Source organism: Cervus elaphus, chromosome 18, assembly GCF_910594005.1.
Source record: "Cervus elaphus chromosome 18, mCerEla1.1, whole genome shotgun sequence".
Classification (NCBI taxonomy): Eukaryota; Metazoa; Chordata; class Mammalia; order Artiodactyla; family Cervidae; genus Cervus; species Cervus elaphus.
In genome coordinates, this window is record NC_057832.1 from 52,782,586 (window position 1) to 52,804,810 (window position 22,225).

The 22,225-nt window shown below is 37.2% G+C and overlaps 2 protein-coding genes across 2 annotated transcripts in view; one reads left to right on the forward strand and one right to left on the reverse strand.

Annotated features, from left to right (window-relative positions):
- Positions 1-22,225, reverse strand: part of FBXL13 (F-box and leucine rich repeat protein 13) — a 209,643-nt gene that overhangs the window by 99,397 nt on the left and 88,021 nt on the right. Inside the window, exons 10-11 of the mRNA XM_043871784.1 lie at positions 11,835-11,887; positions 8,166-8,266 (exon numbers count right to left, since the gene is read on the reverse strand). Coding sequence (XP_043727719.1) covers positions 8,166-8,266; positions 11,835-11,887 — 154 coding nt within the window. The remainder of the gene's footprint in view (positions 1-8,165; positions 8,267-11,834; positions 11,888-22,225) is intronic.
- LRRC17 (leucine rich repeat containing 17) overlaps positions 1-22,225 on the forward strand; it is a 35,717-nt gene that overhangs the window by 4,674 nt on the left and 8,818 nt on the right. Inside the window, exon 2 of the mRNA XM_043873296.1 lies at positions 14,356-15,261. Coding sequence (XP_043729231.1) covers positions 14,490-15,261 — 772 coding nt within the window. The 5' untranslated portion in view covers positions 14,356-14,489. The remainder of the gene's footprint in view (positions 1-14,355; positions 15,262-22,225) is intronic.

A 22,225-nucleotide genomic window follows, 5' to 3' on the forward strand; every position in this document is an offset into this window, starting at 1 on the left:
CAGATTAGCAAAAAGAAGAGAAAGGCATTCTAGCTTGTAGAGAAAGAGAAGCATGTAGCAATCAACTGACCAGAGTTGAGAGTTTCCTTTGGAAAACCTAGTCAGATAAGTTTGATCAGATAATGATAAAGAACAATAAAGAAGAGTCCAGACCTTAAGCATGTCAAAGACATAATAAGACTAATTTCAGGACAATACACCTCACAACATAAGGGAAGAGAGACCAAGGGTGAACTATCTGGATGCTGCACCAAATGAGGTACTGAGAATGCCACCTCGACTGTGGCAATGGAATAAATGGACAGGGTTTAATCCAGGAAACATTTAAAAGCAAAAAATACTTTGGAATGGGCATGTGCTATGGGCAGGCCTTGTTTTCAACTTTAGAAAACTAAGCAAGTCCCCAAAGAAGTGAGGAAAAATATTCAGATAAAAAATTGGCAAATCATTGTTGCCAAGAAAGGCAAACAAATTACATTTTTCTTTGGAAAGAAACGCTAAAGGCACCAGAGAGAGAACACGAACAGCAACAAACAACACTTCTCTAGTTATTTATAGCTTAAAAAATGTTATTACACACCCAATCATGATTAAAACAATAGAAAGCAGAGCAGAAATAGAGAATCATTATGAAATGTATTTTTATTATAGATAAGAAAGCCAGTGTACATTTTTTTCATATGATGAAAAACATCAGTATCAAGTAGCATTTATCCTGAATGTTGTCTCAATAGCAAGAACTAGAAGTTAAAATCAAAACAAAATTCTCATTTTAGGTCCTATTTTCCTATATGTTGCCCACTAAAGATACAGCTTCATTTGTAAAATAAACATCCTTAAAAAACTATGCAGAGCTGTACTATTATTTTAAATTTTCTAGAAGAAAAAGTTATCTTAAAGTATGGTTGGGAAAAATGTTTTGAGTTTAAAAAAAAAGTGATATATATGCTACTCCCAAATTGTCTACTTAAAAGAGTTCAGATTTTCACATATGGATTTATAGATTTTTAAATATGTATCTCTCTCTTCCCTCTCCAGCCCCCCCGAATCACTTTCTATCTATAGATAGATAAAATACATACATACACATCCACACATGTACTATATATATGAACACATTCATACATGCACATATATTCATTCACACACACACATATATATCTTAAGTGGAATTTCTAAAGAAAACTACTGAGTGATATTCTATATTGCAGGACAGAGAATCCTACAGAATTCCTGAAAGGATCAGAGGCCCTCCACAGTGGTGCTGCTGGAGCTGGCTTGCACTAGCCCATGAGAACCAATTGTTAGCATCTCTTCTCAACTCTACATTCAGAGGCATGTTGGTAGCTTAAAACTGGCCATGATGGAATTATTTATGTCACAGAAATCAGTAAATCCTACAAATCAAAGCATACCTTGACCCCCTACCTCAGGCAGTTATTAAATATTTACTGGAACACTGCTGTCCTAGGAACACACTTTGAGAACTACTGGTACAGAGAATGCAGTATTGCTGAGAAAACAATGATGAGAAATAAGATGATAGCTTTGAAGGACTGGAATAAAAATCTGACCTGAAAATGAAAGGGGATTCTTAAGATAAAACATGAACAAATAATGTTGAAACATTAAAAAAAAGAAAAATGTCCATCAGTTAACCTAAATTGAGAGATTGTTTACAAAATAAATAAACAGTATTCTTCAAGTGTCATAAATAAACAGGATTCTTCAAGTGTCAAGGTCATGAGATACAAGGAGCAACCATGGACTGGTACAAACTGGAGGGCACTCAGAAGAAATGACAGCTGAATGTAGTGTGGAAGCTCACATTGGATCCTAGAGCAAAAATAAAAGAACATGAGTGGAAAACTTGATGAAATTTGAATAAAGACTTTAGTTAATAGAAAAGTAAAGAGAAAACTATCTCTTTTTTAGCTGAGAAAATTTGTTTTAATGTCTAAAAGGTTTACTGTGTCCCAGGAAAAATTAATTAAAAGAACACAAGTTTGGAAAATGTTTTTAATTTCTCAGCAAAAAGGAAATTCCTGCCAGCATCTTGGCAGAAAAAAAAAATAGATTACCAACAAAAGAAGAGAAAAATCAGGCTGGCTTTAGACTTTTCTTTAACTTGAAATAGTGAAGATTATGGAGCAGCATTTGTAGGGTTTTAAGTAGAGTAAGGGGACATGATTCAAGAACTATACCTTGAGAGAATTTGTTGTTCATCCTCTGACACAACAAAAAGTCATCTTCAGAAAGCTATGACTGAAAATCTAACATTTGCACATATTTCCAGATAAAGAGTTTGTAAAACAATGTTTCCAGTCATCATGCATGCATCTCTGTCACTTCAGTCATGTCCGACTCTACTCTTTGCGACTCCATGGACTGTAGCCCACCAGGCTCCTCTGTCCATGGAATTATCCAGGCAAAAATACTATATATATATATATATAGTGGGTTGCTATTTCCTCCTCCAGATCCCAGTCATCATAGGATGAATCAAAATTAAAGAATAAGGAAATTGTGATACAAATAGACCCTCAATGAATGACAAAACTACAGTTGGTGGTGATGGTGGTTTAGTCGCTAAGTCATGTCCGACTCTTCTGTCCATGGGATTCTCCAGGCAAGAATACTGGAGTGGGTTGCCGTTTCCTTCTCCAAAACTCGGATTAGGACCACCTAATCATAAATATGATTACAATATTGAGTACAGACATCAAAAATCAATATTAAAAAGAAAGATGATAAAAATCACAATTCATATGTATTTACATATAGGTGAGTCAAAGTAGAGGAACATCAAGCTCAAGGGAGAATTAGAATGTAGTAGATCTCTTGTCAAACACAGGGGGAGCCAAAGTTAGTATTTCATTGTGACTTTAATAATTAGAGAAATGCATGATAAAGCATGTTTTTAAAAAACATAGAAATAGCCACTAGTTAGAATACACAACAGAATATGCATTTATCTAAATGCATTCAGATTATAGATATAACACATTTTATAACAAAAAGCAGAAAAGATAAGTACAGTGCAGTAACATAAAAATAAAAAACATAAAGCAAGATGATAAAAATAAGACTATATACTCAGTTTTGACAAGAAATATTAGTCTTTTAAACCACTTTCTTAAAAAGGCAAAGAGATTGAAAATTTTTAAAATAGAAGTTAACTATGTGGTACATGTGAAAGATAAACCTAAAATATAGCAACACAAAGGTTAAAAATTATGGGTATACATAGTTATTTCACAAAACTGCAAGCAAAAGAAAACAAAGGTGACTGTGTAAATAGCATTTTAAAAGAATTTAAGACAAAGAAACTTCAACCAGGATAGAAAAATATCATTTTATGTAAATAAGTGCTACAATTTATAGATAGATTGTATGTACAAGCATACTACTTATTAATCCTTATGTGTTAAATAACATAAAAATAAATTAATAAAAACTTCATTATAATAGGCAACTACTATATCACTATGACATTAAGAATTTACACAATCACATGCATATATACATAGAAATTTTGTTCTCTGAAAGAAACTCTCTTGTTTTAAACATTCATGGATGATTTATTGAAATTGATTATATTAAGTAGTCCACCAAGAAATCTCCATAAATTTCAAAAAGTAGAAATAATTTTGTCCACATTTCTTGACCACAGTGTACGAAACTAGAATTAAAAGCAAAATTCTCTTCTAATAATTATTGGATCAAAGAGGTAAGCAAATATATAACAGTTTTTCAGAAAAGGAGAACAATACTTATCAAATCATACAAGCTTTGCCTAAGTTCTTCTTTAAAAGTAATTTCATACCTCTGTTTTTTTATTTTAGGAGAAAAGAAGTCAATTAAATCATACAAATGAAAAGTTTAAAAAGATACATGTACATCATATCCAAATCCAAAAGTATTCATTTAGAAAATATAATGAGGAATCATAATCAGAAAGGATACCATGCACAATGGCAATTAAAGACACCACAAAAACTCTCTGTATGAGTAAAACAAAATTTTGAGACACCTAAGAGCATTTGAAAAGATATTTTTTTGAACTATACTATGTTCCTGATGGGCTTCCCTGGTGGATCCTTGGTAAAGAATCTGCCTGCCTCTGCAGGAGATGCAGGTTCAGTCGCTGGGTTGGGAAGATTCCCCTGGGGGAGGAAATGGCAACCCACTTCAGTATTCTTGCCTGGGAAATCCACGGGACAGTGGGACCTAGTGGACTACAGCCCATAGGGCTGCAAAGAGTTGGACACGACTAAGCGACTGAACAACAAAATGTTCCTGATAGGGAGATTAAATACTGTAAAAATATGGCTTAATTTCTAATTTATTTTATCTTTAATTATTGGCATACTGGTAAATATCTAACAACTGACTCTTCAAAAACATATATGCATATGTATATATGTTTGCTATAAAATTATACATCTTACTATTTCACATTAACTATTCTACAGATATAAAAGGTGAACAGCCCACAAATTACAAATAGTAACATACACAATACTGTTTATTACATAGCCAGTTGATTCTTACACAATGCTTTCATTAATTGACTTTTGCCAAACTCATAAATATAGCTGGTACTTTTGTCTTCTCCTGTGTGTACTCAAAGGAAAAATAAAATTGGTCAGTCTGCTATATTTATTTTTACCAAAAAATAGAAGTAAAATTTAAAAAATTGAGGAATGAGTATAATTCCAATACAAATATATTTATTTATATTAATGGGTAAGGCAAAAGTGAAAGAAAAAGGTGTGTGTCCAGATTTCACTCAGTCATCAATGATGTGACTTCTTTGCTGAATCAGATAACAGTTTTCAAGTACTGAAAAGATACTTGCTCAACATTTTTGTGCTATTCACAATGTTGCAGCTATAGACATGACATGCCTTTTTTCAGTATGTTTTGTGGAAGTATAGTTGATTTACATTGCTGTGTTAATTTCTGCTGTACAGTAAAGTGATTCAGTTATACATATATTTCCACACATTCTTTTTAATATTCTTTTCCATTATGATTTGTCATTGGATATTGAATATAGTTCTCTGTGCTACACAGTAGGACCTTGCTGTTTATCCATTGCACATATAAACACTTACTTCTGCAAACCCCAACCTCTCACTCCATCCCTTCCCCTAACTCCATCCTTTTTGGCAACCACCTGTTTGTTCTATGTCCATGAGTCTGTTTCTGTTTCATAAGTAAATTCATTGGTGTCATATTTTAGATTCCACACATAAATGATATCATATGGTATTTGTCTTTCTCTTTCTGACTTACTTCGTTTAGTATGACAATTTCTAGATCATCCATGTTGCTGCAAGTGGCATTATTTCATTCCTTTTTATGATTTTTTTATGATTTTCTATCATGTATGTATATACCACATCTTCATCCATGCTTCTGTTGAGGGACATTCAAGTTGTTTCCATTGTCTTGGCTATTGTGAATAGTGCTGCTATGAATATAGGGGTACATGTATCATTTTGAATTATAGTTTTGTCTGAATATATGCCCAGGAATGGATCATATGGTAATTCTATTTTTAGTTTTCTGAGGAACATTCATATTTTTTCCCACAGTGGCTGTGCCAACTTGTATTCTCACTAAGAGTGTAAGAGAGTACCTTTTTCTCCACACCCTATCCAGCATTTGTTATTTGTAGTCTTTTTAATGATGGCCATTCTGACACGTGTGAGTGAGGTGGTACCTCATTGTCGTTTTGGTTTGCATTTCTCTAATAATTAGCAATGTTGAGCAGCTTTTCATATGCCTATTTGCCATTTGTATCTCTTCCTTAGAGAAATGTCTATTTAGGTCTTCTGCCGATTTTTCAGTTGGGTTGTTTGACTTTTTTGTTGTCGAGTTGAGCTGTCTGTATATTTTGGAAACTAGGTCCTGTCAGTGGTATCATTTCAAATCTTTTCTCCCATTCTATAGTTTGAAACATGACACACTTTTAATCTACTATATTGTTTTCTCCAGTCTAAACAATCAACAGAAAAATAAGCCAGGCCCTAATTTTGTATTATTTGCCATTTTCCATGCCATTTTGGCTGATTTCAAGCTATCAATGAGAGATCACTGAACATGGAGTTGGGAAAAGATGCACGGAGCACACTATTTTATAGTATTTTCACCATACAGGTACAATAGACATAAATAACCTCAAGAACACAGATAATAGTGATGTGTACAAAAACATTAGAAGATGATGAGTTTTTAGTCCTACCTATATAAAAACTTTAGACATATAAGGAGATATCACACATCACTTAAGAAAAGTTTTATTCAGTAAATGATGCTGCAATAATTGGTTAGTTATTTAACAAATCTTTTTTTTAATCACTGAAGTATAGTTAATTTATAATGTTAGACCCCAGTGTTATAGTATTAGATCCCAGTGTATGGCAAACTGATTCAGCTATACATACATGTATACATACATATATATATATATATATATATATACACACACACACACACACACACACACATGTATATAATATATTCTTTTTCAGATTTTTTCCATTATAGGTTATTATGAGATATATAGTTCCCTGTGCTATACAGTAGGTCCTTGTTGTTTATCTGTATTATATACAGTAGTATGTATATGCTAATCCCAGACTCTTAATTTATTTCACCCCCTCCCCTGCTCCGCCCTGCTATCCCCAGGAGTTTGACAACTCTTTTTTTTTTTTTTTTTTTTTTTTTTTAATACAAGTTTTTTGTTTTTTTTTTTTAAATTTTTTTATTAGTTGGAGGCTAATTACTTCACAACATTTCAGTGGGTTTTGTCATACATTGATATGAATCAGCCATAGATTTACACTTATTCCCCATCCCGATCCCCCCTCCCACCTCCCTCTCCACCCGATTCCTCTGGGTCTTCCCAGTGCACCAGGCCGGAGCACTTGTCTCATGCATCCCACCTGGGCTGGTGATCTGTTTCACCATAGATAGTATACATGCTGTTCTTTTGAAACATCCCACCCTCACCTTCTCCCAGTTTGACAACTCTTGATGTGAAAACAAATATTCTGAGCTCATGGACTGCACACAAACAGGCTTTGGGCCACATGGGTCGAACCTGTTAGATCGTTGCTTTATTTATCTACCAAAATAAATTCTAGCTTGATTATAAATTTAAAAACAAATCATAGAAGAAAAAAATGTATATCAAAAGCCTGGAAGGAGGAAAACTCTCTATTTTTAAAAGACTCAGAAATTTCAAAGGAAAAATTTGGTAGATTTGACTGAATAGAATGCGGCAAGTCAATTAATGAGATTAACAAATATGTCACCACCCTTTTCCTAGGCTTGCACATTTCCATAAAATGGTTAGAAAAGATAAGGAAGAGTACCACCTAAAATTTTTTCTGTTTAAGCATCTCTGAATACCTCACTGTCATTTTTAAAAAGATCCTAAAATAGTTTCATTCTCAAAAATGATTCACTCCTTCATAGGAGTTTGAAAAATGTTTTGAATCTCTCCCAATATGAGTATATACTTTTTCCTGATTAGTTTTTCCTTGGTGAAAATATGGAATAATTGAATGATGTAAATTTTGGATAAAGTTGAATATCCTGTCAGCTCTTAGTAATATATTCTTCTGTGCCTTCTCCTCCAAAGAAGTACTAGCTTGTCAACAGTCCATAGGTCAAAAAAAACCCAGCAAATATTAGGTTTCCTGGAGGTGATAAGGGAGTCCTAACAGGTAACCAGAGTATGGCAGTTGGGAAGCTGGCGCTGCAGAGTTCAGTCTGAGAAAGCAGAATATTGGGTTTCTGTTGTAGAGAAATCTGAACACTGGACTAGAATTGAGGAGCCAGGCTTCAAAGTCCAAGAATGAGGACCACCAGAAAGAGAAAGGCAGAGCTTAACTCAAGCTACTGGGCAAATTCCTACAAGAGTGACACCAAAACACCAGCCAAGGCAAAGGATCAGTTAATTATTCAAAGGGTACCCACCAAGAAGGGAGAGCATCAGCACTTGAAAGCAGTCTCCTGTTATCAGGATAGGGCTGCCACAGTCGAGGGGTGTTAGTAAAAGGAGCACTGCCTTTGGGTGATACTACAGCAACTCAGGGCCTAGAGGAGCATAACTATTTTCAGGGTAATACAGATAACACAAGCATTACCTTGGCAGGAGTCTCATTGTCCTGTTGGTGATAACTGTGTTAGATAGATTGAGATACAGGACTCCAGGGCAGCTCTCAGAGATGTATCTCATTGATTCATCCTGCATAACAATAGAGGGAAGAATCTTATCAAAGTCTAACAGGCTTTGCTATTTCCCCATTATCTATCATCTCTCTTCCTTCCCCCAAAAAAGTATATGCAAGACTTGGTCTCTTCATACTCTTTATTAGTTATAAATCAAATCAAGTAGAAGGTTGCTTTGCTTGCAACTTCATTACTCCCTCCCCTTCCCTTTCTTTGGGCTTCCCTGGTAGCTCAGACAGTAAAGCGTCTGCCTGAAACGTGGGAGACCTGGGTTCTGTCCCTGGGTTGGGAGGATCCCCTGGAGAAGGAAATGGCAACCCACTCCAGTACTCTTACCTGGAAAATTCCATGGATGGAGGAACCTGGTAGGCTATAGTCCATGGGGTCCCAAAGAGTCAGATATGACTGAGCAACTTCACTTCACTGTTCCCTTTCTTTGGAAATAAAGTCCCATTCCATCCCAATGACACTTTATTAAAATTTGAACCTTTGCCATTTCAGCGCCATGACAGGAAATTTGAGCTCATGTCAAAGTGTCAAACAGTCTTGACTCTTTAGATATATGAAAATGATTGAAAAGGGGCCCATTTTTAAACTTTAAAATCATTCTGAAAGACAGGAGTAGTAAACTCTTTCAACTGGACTTCATTAAAAAGTGAGTCCATATTTATACACAGAGATTATATATATATATATAGAGAGAGAGAGGGAGAGAGAGAGAGGGGGAGAGGGAGGGAGAGGGAGGGGGAGGGAGGGGGAGGGAGGGGGAGGGAGGGGGGGAGGGAGGGAGAGGGAGGGAGAGGGAGGGGGAGAGAGGGGGAGAGAGGGAGAGAGAGGGAGAGAGAGGGAGAGAGAGAGAGATGTTTGTGTGTGGTGAAGTTTCTGTGGTTCCATTACGGAATATTTAAAACAGCTGAACAGATTTTCACCAAACTTATGATAAGTTTGAGATGGGCTGAATTATAGGCTGCATACATGTTGAACATGAAATTTAGTGTCGGGAAAACTGTGCAGGAGAATCTTAAAGATTCAGTCAGCCCTCCTCCAGAGAGTTGAAAACCAGAACAAGAGAACAGTATGACTGCAACATGAGAAAGACAGAAAAACAAAGAATGATTTCAATCATGAGCCCTAAACTCAGGTTTACAAGATAGATGAACTGCAAGCTTGGATTGCAATGGTGCTGCTTCATGTGTGGGTAACTATTTGTAAAATGTTCTAGAATGAGTAGCAGCAGGTTTGTGTTTATTTAATGATGGTGGATGAGTCTCCCCGGGAATACTGAAGAGGTCTGCTAGTTTTAAATATCTGTGGTACATTGTCCTAGAAATAGGCCATTACAGGAAGAGGTAAACTGTCACTAGGCTAGCTGATGTGGTTTGGGGAGGGATTCTTCATGGTCAGTATGGCTGCCCCCAACAGCACAAAGGATCGCAAATGTTTAGTTTCAGCAGGACTATCAGTGCTTAATATTCTATTCCTAGCTATTTCTTGGAACCATGAATACTAAAATAAGAAAATCCTACAGGTCAAAGCATCTTGCACATGGGATAAGAATTGGTTGATTTAAGGTGCAAACTGTACTTTAAAGAGAACATAAGGGTTTTTTTAGGTGTAAAACTGTAGTTCTGCTGTAGAAAAGATTCTGTGTGTCAATAATGCCTGAGAACAAGTACAGGGCTTTTAATAAACACTGTATTCTTGTCACTGCATTCAAGATGCCAGCAAGTTTTCTAGACATTCCATCACAGAAATGTAGGATTGGGATATGCATGTATAGATTTAAAAAAAGTAAACAGTACACTTTTCCCCAACAGAAATGGAGAGAACAAGCATAATGTGTGGCGTTATAGTTTAATACAAAGAATCTATCTTCAAAAATATTCATGGTGTCAATCAACTATTGAAGTGACTATGCGCCTGTTGGAAGATTCCGGCAAAAATGCAGATGAAATGGGACATGGAGGAGAGAAAGCTGGTTTACACCCTTAGAGTTGTAGTCACACAGATGTAACTGTGGGAACCAGCAAGAGGAAGATGTAGTAGGCTTTCTGTAGCATGGAATAATCTGATGTTCCTTTGAGATGAGGAAGCAAACCATTCTCTTCATTTTCCTGTCTGAAGGAGAATCAAACTAATTTTGTTTTCAATATTTAAAAGAACAAAAGAACTCAAGTTGCAATCCCCAGATACTTGAGCACATAAATGCAAAAACTGTTTCTGTGTTTAACACTGCAAAATGGTCTGTGGAATTTGTCCACAATGCACTCGAATCTTTCTGGATGTAATATATTCATAAGGCAAGCTTCTTAAAAATCAAACCTTTCTGAGTGAATGTTACTCAACTCCTTAAGCCTGTCTCTTAGTCTTTGTCTCAAAAGGAAAGACAATAGTAAAATGTAGCTGGATGAAATTATCAGCCCTGTATATTATTAGACTAAAACTGGAAAAAAGACTTTGATGTTCACAAATTCAACACAGATGGCATTGTTTTGACTTTCCTATTAGAAAGCCAAATTTACAAAATATGATCTTTTTTCAAGCAGGAACTAAAACTCCCTGAGGGCAAGAATTGGAACCTAATTCGTCTTAAATTCCCTATAACACCTCTATTTTATAACATAAGTTCCCTATATATAATGTATCTTTAACACAGTAGGTACTAAAAATATGCACATCAAGAATGAAGTAGAGTAGAAATCTGAAAGAAGAAACTGTAATGATGAGGCTGGGTAGATAGCAAGAAGGAGCCAATTCATGAAGTCTTTTCACCTGTGCCAAGGTGCATGGACTTCAGTCTGGAACTGGTGATTTATGAGCAGCAGGAAGCAGTCAGGCTCTTCTGTTCCTCCCATCTCCAAGTGAAGAGCACAGACTGTGCAAAGGCGGAACAGCAGGAGGAGCTTGGCGCACGCAGCGAAGAAAGCATAGCAGGTTGTGGCTGCTGCAGCTTAATGTGCAGCAGGATTTAGAAGAAGATGAGACTGGAGAGGGAGGCAGAAGCAAGCTCACCAAGGGTCTCCAGAGTACACTGACTTTATCCAATAGTGTGGATGACAGGCATTTGTATAAATGGTGGAAGATAGTAGTGAAATGGTCAGATATGCCTTCTAGAAGGAATATTCTGTGGTCACGCAGTGGAAGACAGATTGAAAGAGAGGATGCCTGGAGACAGGGCCAGGAAGGAGCTGACTAGGGCCATGTGTTCATTTCCCTCCTCTTGGGCACCACAGCTGACAGCCAGGAAGACTGATAAATTGAGCCTGTTGTCTCTGCTGGAGCCCATTTTTTTCTGTCCCATACACGTGTGACCTTAAACATAAATGTAGTTCATTTTTGTGTTATTGTTGAATAGTTTTCACTTTCCAGAGATTCCAACCTTGGGCATATCTATAGGATAAATAATAGCATTATATAAATTGGATAAAATTTCTTGGCAATGTTTAACATAGTTTGCTTTCTCCATATTTAATATAAATGAGCACACAGGCATGTATTTTGGCAGAACCTCTGTGTTATTAGTACTCTAGTGGAGTAAGTCTGAATCCATATAAACAACAGTAAAATAAGCTTCTTATACTCACTGTGAGTGTTGGACAGTCAGAGACATTCAGCTCTTGCAGGTTTTTACAGAGACCTAAATCAAACAAGTTACATATTGCTAAACAACATATTACAAATATTTAAACTTAAAGGTTTTCCACCCTACATTCAATGCTGTGTATTCATTAGAAAGCAAACCAAAACCCTGGTAAGTAACTTGCTGTAAGTATATGGTTTCCTTTCCTAGAAAAATTATTTGGACTTTAAATTAAAATATTCTTATTATTGTTTGAGGATTACAAAAGGAAAGGGGATGAGAGAAAAATACTACTTTGGAGGAAAAACTGTATATACTTAGAGCTTTTTAGCTTTGAAGCATTTGAAAAAAAACAATTTGGTTTTTTTGTGGTGTGACACTTTTGTTAATTTGGGAGGTTGTGTTTCCTTTTAACATTACGAAATTTTTCAAACGTACAAAGAAGGTTGAGAGAATTGACGGATTATACAATGAATATACTCATCACCCATATTCTATAATTCATATTTTACTATATTTGCTTGATCACATACCCACCTGTACATCTCTGTCTCTATCCCTCAATCCATCTTACTTTCTTATGAATTTTAAGTAAGTTGCAGACATCGGGACACTTACCCCCAACAAATACTTCAGCGTGAATGTCATGAATAATTCAGCATGCACAGTAATTGGCAGAATGTTTATATTTTAGGTTAAATATCCACAAAGTTTACAAAAAATTTTAGATTGATATGTGGAGAGTCAGAAAGGCCAAGTGCCTGATGAGTTCTGGGACCAGAGACACCTGCCCAGCTTGTGATCTAGAAGGGAAATCAAGACATGTGTGCAAAGAGCTAGACAGCAAAGTGTTACACAGTCAGCTCTCTGGGTCTAGACTGGCATGAGTAAGACTCCAAATCTGAGACAGAAGAGAAACAGTGAGGGAACACACAACAGCGAAGGGGAGGAATGCTTGGGGCAAAGAGGAGAGAAGGCATTCTAAATGGAGGAGACCGCTACAATCAAGAAAACTCCAGGCAAGGAGTGATCCTGGCATTCACACTGAGACAATGAATAGAAAACACATCTGTTGCTTGTAACCTCAGAGCCCCACGATAATAACAAGAGAAATGTTATTAATCATAAATCCATTTTGAGCATTTCTTTCTCCTTACAACTATGCCCTAAGTAATAAGTGCAAACCAGAACCAATTTCAGAATTTTAAAAATGAAAAAAAAATTCTTGAAAATGTGCACATTTTGGAAGTCATCAGTAATACTGAAGGGAAAAATAGATTCCAAAAAGATAACTAAATTTGAGATTATTCATATTTTAAATAGCAGTTACTTGAATTCATGCAATTCAACAAACATTTAACAAGAACCTGCTATGTGCTAGAAACTCTGCAGGTGCTGGAAATACAGCAGTGAACAAAATAGAGAAAAATTCCTGTCCTTACGAAGTTTATATCCTAGTTGGGGAAGAAGGACAATAAACAAAAGAGGCAACATACTTATTTTGACAGATGGTGATATGTGCTCTGGAGAGAAATAAAACAAGAAATGGATTAGAGAATCACCAGTGAGTGGGAAGGGGTGCTACTTTAAATAGAGCAACCAGAAAAGGTTTTGCTGAGAAGGTGACATTTGAACCAAGATGTGCAGGAGATGGCAAGGACAGTTGCAATTTACCCTGAGCTTTTCTAGAGCCCACATTCAACATGATTGGTGATTGGGAGATGGCAAAGGAAAGAAAAAAATAAGTTCAGCAGACCATCCATTGCAGTCCTACTCTTGTTTGCACATCTCAAAGCTATAAGAAGAATCCCTTTAATTTCTTGAATCCAGTTTCAGTTTTCATAATGCTAAGTGCTAACAGTTTAACTGAGCTCTTCCCCTGGACCAGGAACTGTGAAGTATTCAATGCGGTGAGCCTGTTTCATCTTCCCCCAAAATACTAGAGGTATCATCAGTCCCTCTTCACAGATGCTGAAGATGAGGTTAAGTAATTAGCCTCAGATCACACAGTTAAGCAAGTAGAAGAGCCTTGATTCACATTCAGAGCCCAAACATTTAGCCATGAAACCAGGCAAGTAGGAGGGCGTGGACGCCACTTTCTACATGTACCTTTATTATAATAATTGGAATGCCTTTGCCTTAAAATAAAAAATAACTTGAGTTCCATGTCTCTTGGTTTAGAGTTTATGGGAACTTGAATAGAATTTGTATCCTGCTGTTATGTGAAAATTGTATAAATCTTCATTATGTTGAATTCGTTCATTTCCTTCTACTTTTGTGTCTATTCTATTAATTTTTGAGAGTTTGATATTGAAACCCCAACTAAAAAATCTTAATTTGCCTACTTAAAAATAATTTTAATATATAGTGGAACTATATGTAACTTTGCTCTGTATTTTCCAAGTCTCCTGTAAATGTGTTATCATACTTCCATAATTTAGAAGAAAAAAAACTTGAAAATTTGATTTTATTCGTCAGTTGCAATGTTCACAAAAGTCTCTATTTTTTTTCCTTTTGCAATCTAGGGACTGCCGTACCTCAGCTGGATCTCATTCTTCCTGAACTGCTTTAGTTAAGATTACCCAAACTTGGATTTCAAAGGAATACTTTCATTGTTCCATCTGTCACACCAAGTAATTGGGACCAGCTGGATGTCAGGATGCGGGTGGTGACCGTCGTAATCCTACTTTTCTTTTGTAAAGTCGCTGAGCCCCGCAAGGCAAGCCCTGGGGGTGCAAGAAACCGGGTGAACCATGGCCGGGCTGGTGGGAGCCGGAAAAACTCCAACCCGGTCAAACGCTATGCACCAGGCCTCCCCTGTGAAGTGTACACGTACCTTCACGAGAAATACATAGATTGTCAAGAAAGAAAACTAGTTTATGTGCTGCCCGACTGGCCTCAGGATTTGCTGCACATGCTGTTAGCAAGAAACAAAATCCGCATACTGAAGAACAGCATGTTTTCCAAGTTTAAAAAGCTGAAAAGCTTGGATCTGCAACAGAATGAGATCTCTAAAATTGAGAGTGAGGCTTTCTTCGGTTTAAATAAACTCACCACTCTCTTACTGCAGCACAACCAGATCAAAGTCTTGACAGAGGAAGTGTTCATTTATACACCTCTCCTGAGCTACCTGCGTCTTTATGACAACCCCTGGCGTTGTACTTGTGAGATGGAAACGCTTATTTCAATGCTGCAGATTCCAAGGAACCGGAATTTGGGGAACTATGCCAAGTGTGAAAGCCCACAAGAACTGAAAAATAAAAAACTGAAGCAGATAAAATCTGAACAGTTATGTAATGAAGAAGAAAATGAACAATTGGTTCCGAAACCCCATTTGTCAGGAAAACCCCCAGTCATCAAGACTGAGGTGGACTCTTCCCTTTGCCACAACTACGTATTTCCCATACAGACACTGGACTGCAGAAGAAAAGGTTTGTAAGTTGCTTACTTTTTCATTTTTGTGGATGATTAAAAATGATTTTTGAATGTTATGAATCCCTGCACCACCACCCCCCACCCCATGACTTAGAATTTCTGGTGTCATTTCCACCATGGGAGATTTTAGTGAGGCTCTTGACATATTAGTGAAGACACTCTCAAAGTGTAGCCTGAGCACTGTTAATCTACCCTAGGACAACAAACAATTTAGTTGTCTCTCTCATTTCTGGCATGGGTTAATAACTTATTTGTAATATTAAATTAAAACCAGATGTCATTGGATTAGCGTCATATAGAACATGGTATTCTTCCAATTACTGTAAGGGTTTTTTTTTTTTTTTTTAAGAACAGAAAGGAAAGGTTAAGATGAACCAAGAGACTCCAACACATCTCAAAGAAATTATAGACAGGAATCTGTTAATGTTGAAGAAACAGAAGTCACTTTGTTGATTTATCAGCAAAGTCATGCACAAGGCTTGCCCCCCTCACTCTGAGTGTGGAAGGTGTCACGTGGTTAGATCACACCATGACCATATGACACCAGAAGATTCGCTTACTATGACACTCTGTGAATTTTGATGCTAAAGTAGAGCAATTACAGCATTTTGGCTGGGAGATGCCATCCTGGGATCCTCTAAGTTTGAGAGAAAGTGCTCATTAATTGAGAATCTACTATGCTCCAGGTATTCCACATACATGCTGTCCACAGCTGTCAGCAAGGTAGTAGTAGTATCCCATCTGTAGAGGGGAGGAGGAGGAGAAAGAGGCTAAGGCATGTTCAGACACTTGATTGTGGTCTCACAGGTAAGCAGCAAAGCTAAGTACATCTGAGCCTCTGGCATCCAGAATTAATCTAATCATGTTCAAACAAGCTCCTGAACAAGGGAAGCATTCAAAAATTCGAGGAAAGTCAGTATACATAGTTTCTCTGTAGCCAGATTGGGTGGAATTTCCCTAACACTGTTACAGTGAGTACTTGGTGCTTCATGCCAAAGAACACGTTTTACTAGAATTTTCTTTGTAATGCTTAAAAACTTGAATTATATATTTTAAAAAACTATTACAAAGCTACTATTCCTAGACTTGAGTTAGAAAATTACTTGATATTGCTGAGGTTCTATATTTAAGCTAAAGTTTATTTGTACTTGCTATCCCAGAGAAAATAGAGTTAAATTCATTAATTATCTGAGAAAAAATGCCATCAAAACAAAATTGAAGATTTCTACAACTAGACCACTCTGTAATTTAAGAAAAGATAACATAGTAGTAAAGAACTTTCTTTTTTACTGTTTTTCTACCCTTGGGCCATTCCTTCTCCAGTGAGTCTATTTCTGCCTTTGTCTTTGTTTCCATAATATTTTTGTCTCTTGCCAAAAATCAACTTAGAAAAATACAAATTTATTTTTATTGCTTTCCTTCCTTAAGCTATTGTTATCTAAACACAACCTTTCAGATATGCCCCATAAACTCATTACCCTTGCTTTAGAAACACATATTATTTACTGGGAAGCAAAGTTTCATGACATGCACAGTTAGTACATATCATTCAGGTTCATACACTATAAAGGACAACTTAAGCTCCTCCACTTATTAATAATGATGTAAATCAGAGCCTATACTTTTTAGATTATAAAATGAAGGGTAGTTTTGTCTTTTAATATCATCAATATAAATCTCTCTTAATATGGTTGATATCACTCAATTGATTCAGCTGATCATTTACTTTTCATTTTTTATTATATTGTTGATTCCCATAAGTTTAAAGTCAAAGATCTTGTCTTTTAAATTCCCTTTGGTACTGCCTGGCACAGGGCCGTGTTCTTTAGATTGATGGCAATAATTGAGCTGCTTCCTTTGCTCTTACAAGGCAGTAATTTAAGCAACTTTTAAAAATAAAAATACATAGAAATTAAAAATCATGACTAGAATTCAACTATGACAATCTGGAATTTTATCCATTGTAGTTTTCCTTATTGCATTCTACAAATAGATAATAAATGTCAACTACTAAGAATGAATGTTCAGTACTGTTCATCTCTTAACTCTCTGCCAGAGTATAGTAATATTTTTGATTGTGCTCCACATGTTGGACACCATGTAGGATCTCATTTCTTTTTTTTTAAGTTACTCAGTTGTGTCCAACTCTTTGCAGCCCCATGGACCGTAACCTGCCAGGCTCCTCTGTCCATGGAATTCTCCAGGCAAGAATACTGGAGTGGGAAGCTGTTCCCTTCTCCAGGGGATCTTCCCAACCCAGGGACTGAACCCAGGTCTCCCATATTGCAGGCAGATTTTTTACCATCTGAGCCACCAGGGAAGCCCTAAAGAAGTCAAGAGTGGAACTAGCAGTAATATTAATGAGAAGAAGTGTTAGTCGCTCAGTCATGTCTGACTGTTTACAACCCCATGAACTGTAGCCCACCAGGCTCTTCTGTCCATGGAATTCTCCAGGCAAGAATACTGTAGTGGGTAGCCATTTCCTTCTCCAGGGGATCTTCCCAAACCAGGGGTCAAACCCAGGTCTTCTGCATTGCCGGCAGATTCTTTACCATTTGAGCCACCAGGGAAGCCCATATTAATGAGAACTGCCATCTAAATGCTCTGTGTGCCTAAGATATAGCAGTTTTATGCATTGTCATTTAATCCTTGGGGCTTCCCCAGTGGTTCAGTAGTAAAGAATCCACCTGCAATGCAGGAGACCTGGTTTCTGTCCCTGGGTCGGGAAGATTCTCTGGAGGAGGGCATGGCAACCCATTCCAGTATTCTTGCCTGGAAAATTCCATGGACAGAGGAGCCTGGTGGGCTACAGTTCATGGGGTTGTAAACAGTCATAACAAGAAAAAGAAATAATAGCTGTATTCACTGGAGACAGGCACTTTGCCAACAAAACTTAGTCTTTCAAAGGGAATAAATGTGAAATTAGTTGAAAGGCATATTTATGCCTTATTGAGATGGATGGATTTAACAAAAATACATGAAAGTAAGTTTTAAAACTGCTTTTTAGCTTCACACCAGAATAATTTGCCATTTTTAAGGATTCATTTTCCTGCTAAGATTAGGGCTGGGGAGAATTATGACCAAAAATTGCTCCCAGCTGCCTCCGAAGTTAATTTCACTATTAGTTTGAAGAGTAATTAGGAATCTTTAATTGGCAATAGACAAAGTCATTTATGTCTCTCTACCTACCACTACACCAAACCTTCTGACATTGCTGACAATCAAGATAGCCTACTAAATGGGAAATTACATGGAAAAAATCCCAGTTTCCTCCTCAAAATCAGCAAAGTTTGGTGAGGGGAGAGGCAATGCTTGTCAGGGGTGATAATCAAGTAAATTTGGTATTTATTGAAGGTTTACCAAAATTATTGGATAGCAGCAAATAACCATGTGGTGCCTGGTCTAGAAATGGGGACATTGACCAAATTTGACTTCTAGTCTCAGGACATTTATATTTATATAATCTTTATCAAAGCCAACCATATTTCACATCAATATTTGCAATTGTCATTTAAGTTTAAGGTTAAAAATAAAGGACTGTTTTTACTCATCAGTACAACAAATAAGATTTTTCCATGTGCTCTAAGCCTACTGGTGGAGGCTTTGGTTTGCCTTTACTGATATTACTTGTGGATCCTATTTTTACCCAGGGCTGCTGGTAACAATGCTAAAGTTGGTTCTGCAATTCATATTCCTCTTCCACAGGTCTACCACAGTGGTTAAGCTGGGTTTTAGGGTGTTCTCATAAACATTTTTTCTACCCATTTATTTGTGGTAAACCCACTTTAGCTTGTTCTACAGTGGTTGCTTGCAAGGCCTCTTGTCATTCACTCTCATGTCCAACCCAGCAGATGTTGGTTCAGCAAGCAAATCCTGATAAATAGGCTGCTTTCCAGAGCCTAGAAGATACTAACTCTGCTAGCAAGGAAGACCTCAGCCTTTAATGGCTTTGTTAGGGTTTTGGTGAGGACTTGGGCTTTTATTCATAGTGATGTGAGAAACAAAGGATCCTGCCATCTGGAAGATGGCAATCCATCTGGTAAAATGACAGATCTGACTTATGTTTTAAAGTCATGTGGACTTAGGACAATATTGGGATAATCCGGACGAGAGGTGATGGTGGCTTAGACCAATGTGGTCACAGTGAGGGAAGAGAGGGGAGGTGGGATCCTGGGTATTTTGAAATGAAACTTTATTCTTCTTTTAAAAATCTGAGAAAATGCCACAACCATTCATTGTCAGTAATTATTCTAAATGCTAAATGTCAAGAAATTATTTCTTCTGCCTGCCCTCAAGTATTCTCTGTGGTTTTCAGTTCTTCCTAGGATCTCCATCTCCTTGTTTACATGGAGTATGTAAGAGGGAATGTAGCTCTCCATTCAGGGTCTTGCTGATCCTAAAGGAAGATATTACCTCAGTGTTCCATTATAATAAGTTCAAATCTTAAAATCTTTCACATTTTTATGTGTTGGCAGACACAGCTCTAGGTCAAACAAGACAGTATCTTATCAGAGGATGGAAATAAAGTCAATCCAAATTCTCAAAGCACTTTTACTATAAGAGGGCTCAATATTCTTATGGCTTCCCTAGTGGCTCAGATGGTAAAGAATCTGTCTGCAATGTGGGAGACCTAGGTTCGATCCCTGGGTTGGGAAGATTCCCATGGAGAAGACAATGGCAACTCACTCCAGTATTCTTGCCTGGAGAATTCCATGGATGAAAAGCCTGGTGGGTTACAGCCCATGGGGTCGCAAAGAGTAGGACATGATTGAGTGACTAACACTTTCACTTTCATACTTTCAATATTGCTGAATCATTTTGGGTTTCAAAATCACTGCAGATGGTATCTGCAGCCATGAAATTAAAAGACGCTTACTCCTTGGAAAAAAGCTATGGCCAACCTAGACAGCATATTAAAAAGCAGAGACAGTACTTTGCCAACAAAGGTCCATCTTATCAAAGCTATGGTTTTTCCAATAGTCATGTATGGATGTGAAAGTTGGGCTATAAAGAAAGCTGAGTGCCAAAGAATTGATCCTTTTGAACTGTGGTATTGGAGAAGACTCTTGAGAGTCCCTTGGACTGCAAGGAGATCAAACCAGTCCATCCTCAAGGAAATCAGTCCTGAATATTCATTGGAAGGCCTGATGCTGAAGCTGAAGTTCCAATACTTTGGCCACCTGATGCTAAGAACTGACTCATTTGAAAAGACCCTGATGCTGGGAAAGTTTGAAGGCAGGAGGAGAAGGGGACGACAGAGGATGAGATGGTTGGATGGCACCACTGACTCAATGGACATGAGTTTGAGCAAGCTTCAGGAGTTGATGATGGACAGGGAAGCCTGGCATGCTGCAGTCTATGGGGTCACAAAGAGTCGGACACTACTGAGCAACTGAAGTGAAACTCAACATATTTAACGAGCTCATTATTTCCCATGTGTTATTAGATAACTAACTTTGTTGCTGCCTAAAAATGACCCCAAACCCTAGCAGCTTAAAACAACAAACTTTGTTATCTCACAGTTTCTGTAGGTCAGGAAGCCAGACGTGGGTTGGCTAAGTCCACTGCTTCTGGATCTCTCAGGAGGCTGCAATAAGGTATTGACCAGGGCTTGGTGCTGTGGTCTCATCTGAAGGCTCAACTGGAAAAGTATCTTCTTCCAAGTTCATATGGCTTGGCAGGATTCAGTTCCATAAGGACTGAGGGACTGAGTTCCTTGCTGGCTGTCAGCCAGAGGCCACCCTTAATTACTTGCCATGTAAGCCTCTCCAACATGGCACCTTGCTTCATCAAAGCCACCAAAAAAGAGTCTGCTAGCCTGACAGAAGTCACAATTACTTATAACCTAATTATGAAAGTGACATCCTATCATATTTGCTACGTTCTATTGTTAGAAGTAAGTTACTAAGTTCAGCCCATACTTAGGGAGAAGAGTTTACACAAGAACATGAATATCAGTGGAGGGATTGTTGGGTGCCATTTTAGAAGCTGGCTTATTTATTTGTGATATATTAGACATTGTTCTAAACCTCCTTCATGAAGCTTTCATGGATAGGAGGGTACAAAAATGAAAAAAAAAAAATCAGTAAGATGTACACTGTATCTGATATTGCTATCTACTGTTGAAAAAAAAAATGGAAATGGTTTATTACTGTTGTCTGCTTGAAAGCAGAGAGATGTCATTTTAAATACAGAGCCAGAAAGGTCTTATAGCCTTATATATTGTTTCCACCCCTGTTGCTACCCAACCCTCACTTTACCCTACATACACCAGGTTTGAGGATTCTAGGCAGATGGGCAGCATAAATGAGGCTGGAAGGTACCATGACTAGCCAGCAGAGCATAGCAGTTAGAAGCAAAGGTTTGGGGGCTAGCATGTCTGTGTTTAAATCCTAGGTGTGTGACTATGAACAAGTTGTGCCTCTACTTTATCTGTAAAATGAGGATAAATGTACATACTAGCTTATATGATTCTTGCACATAATACTTGTTAGAACACCTAGAAAAGTTCTCATGCAGAGATTCTAAGATACCAAGATCCCATCAAGATGAAAAAGCTAATTTAACAGTAATAAGGATACCAGAGAAGGAACCATTCCATTGACCATGGATTCTAAGCTGTTAAAAGAAGGGAGGAAATCAGACTGGATCTTTATGAAGGTAAACATACTATTAGTTAAGAAATCATATATACCAGAGGGTTTTAAAAAAATATTTGGAAGAAATTATCAGCAACTCAGTTATTCAGCAAAAAGGGAATCATGGACAGATGTATACTACCTTTCATAAACTTTACCTAGTTCAAAGAATTTCTACATATTCAAGAAGTCTTTGTGTCATGCTACTTCTCAGGTATGAACTAATCTGCGTATTTTATTTGTTGCTTCTAGTTTCTTTTGTTCAAACAGGTTTGTTTCTCTTCAGAGCTTCCACTTGCTCTACTTAGAATTGAGCAAAACC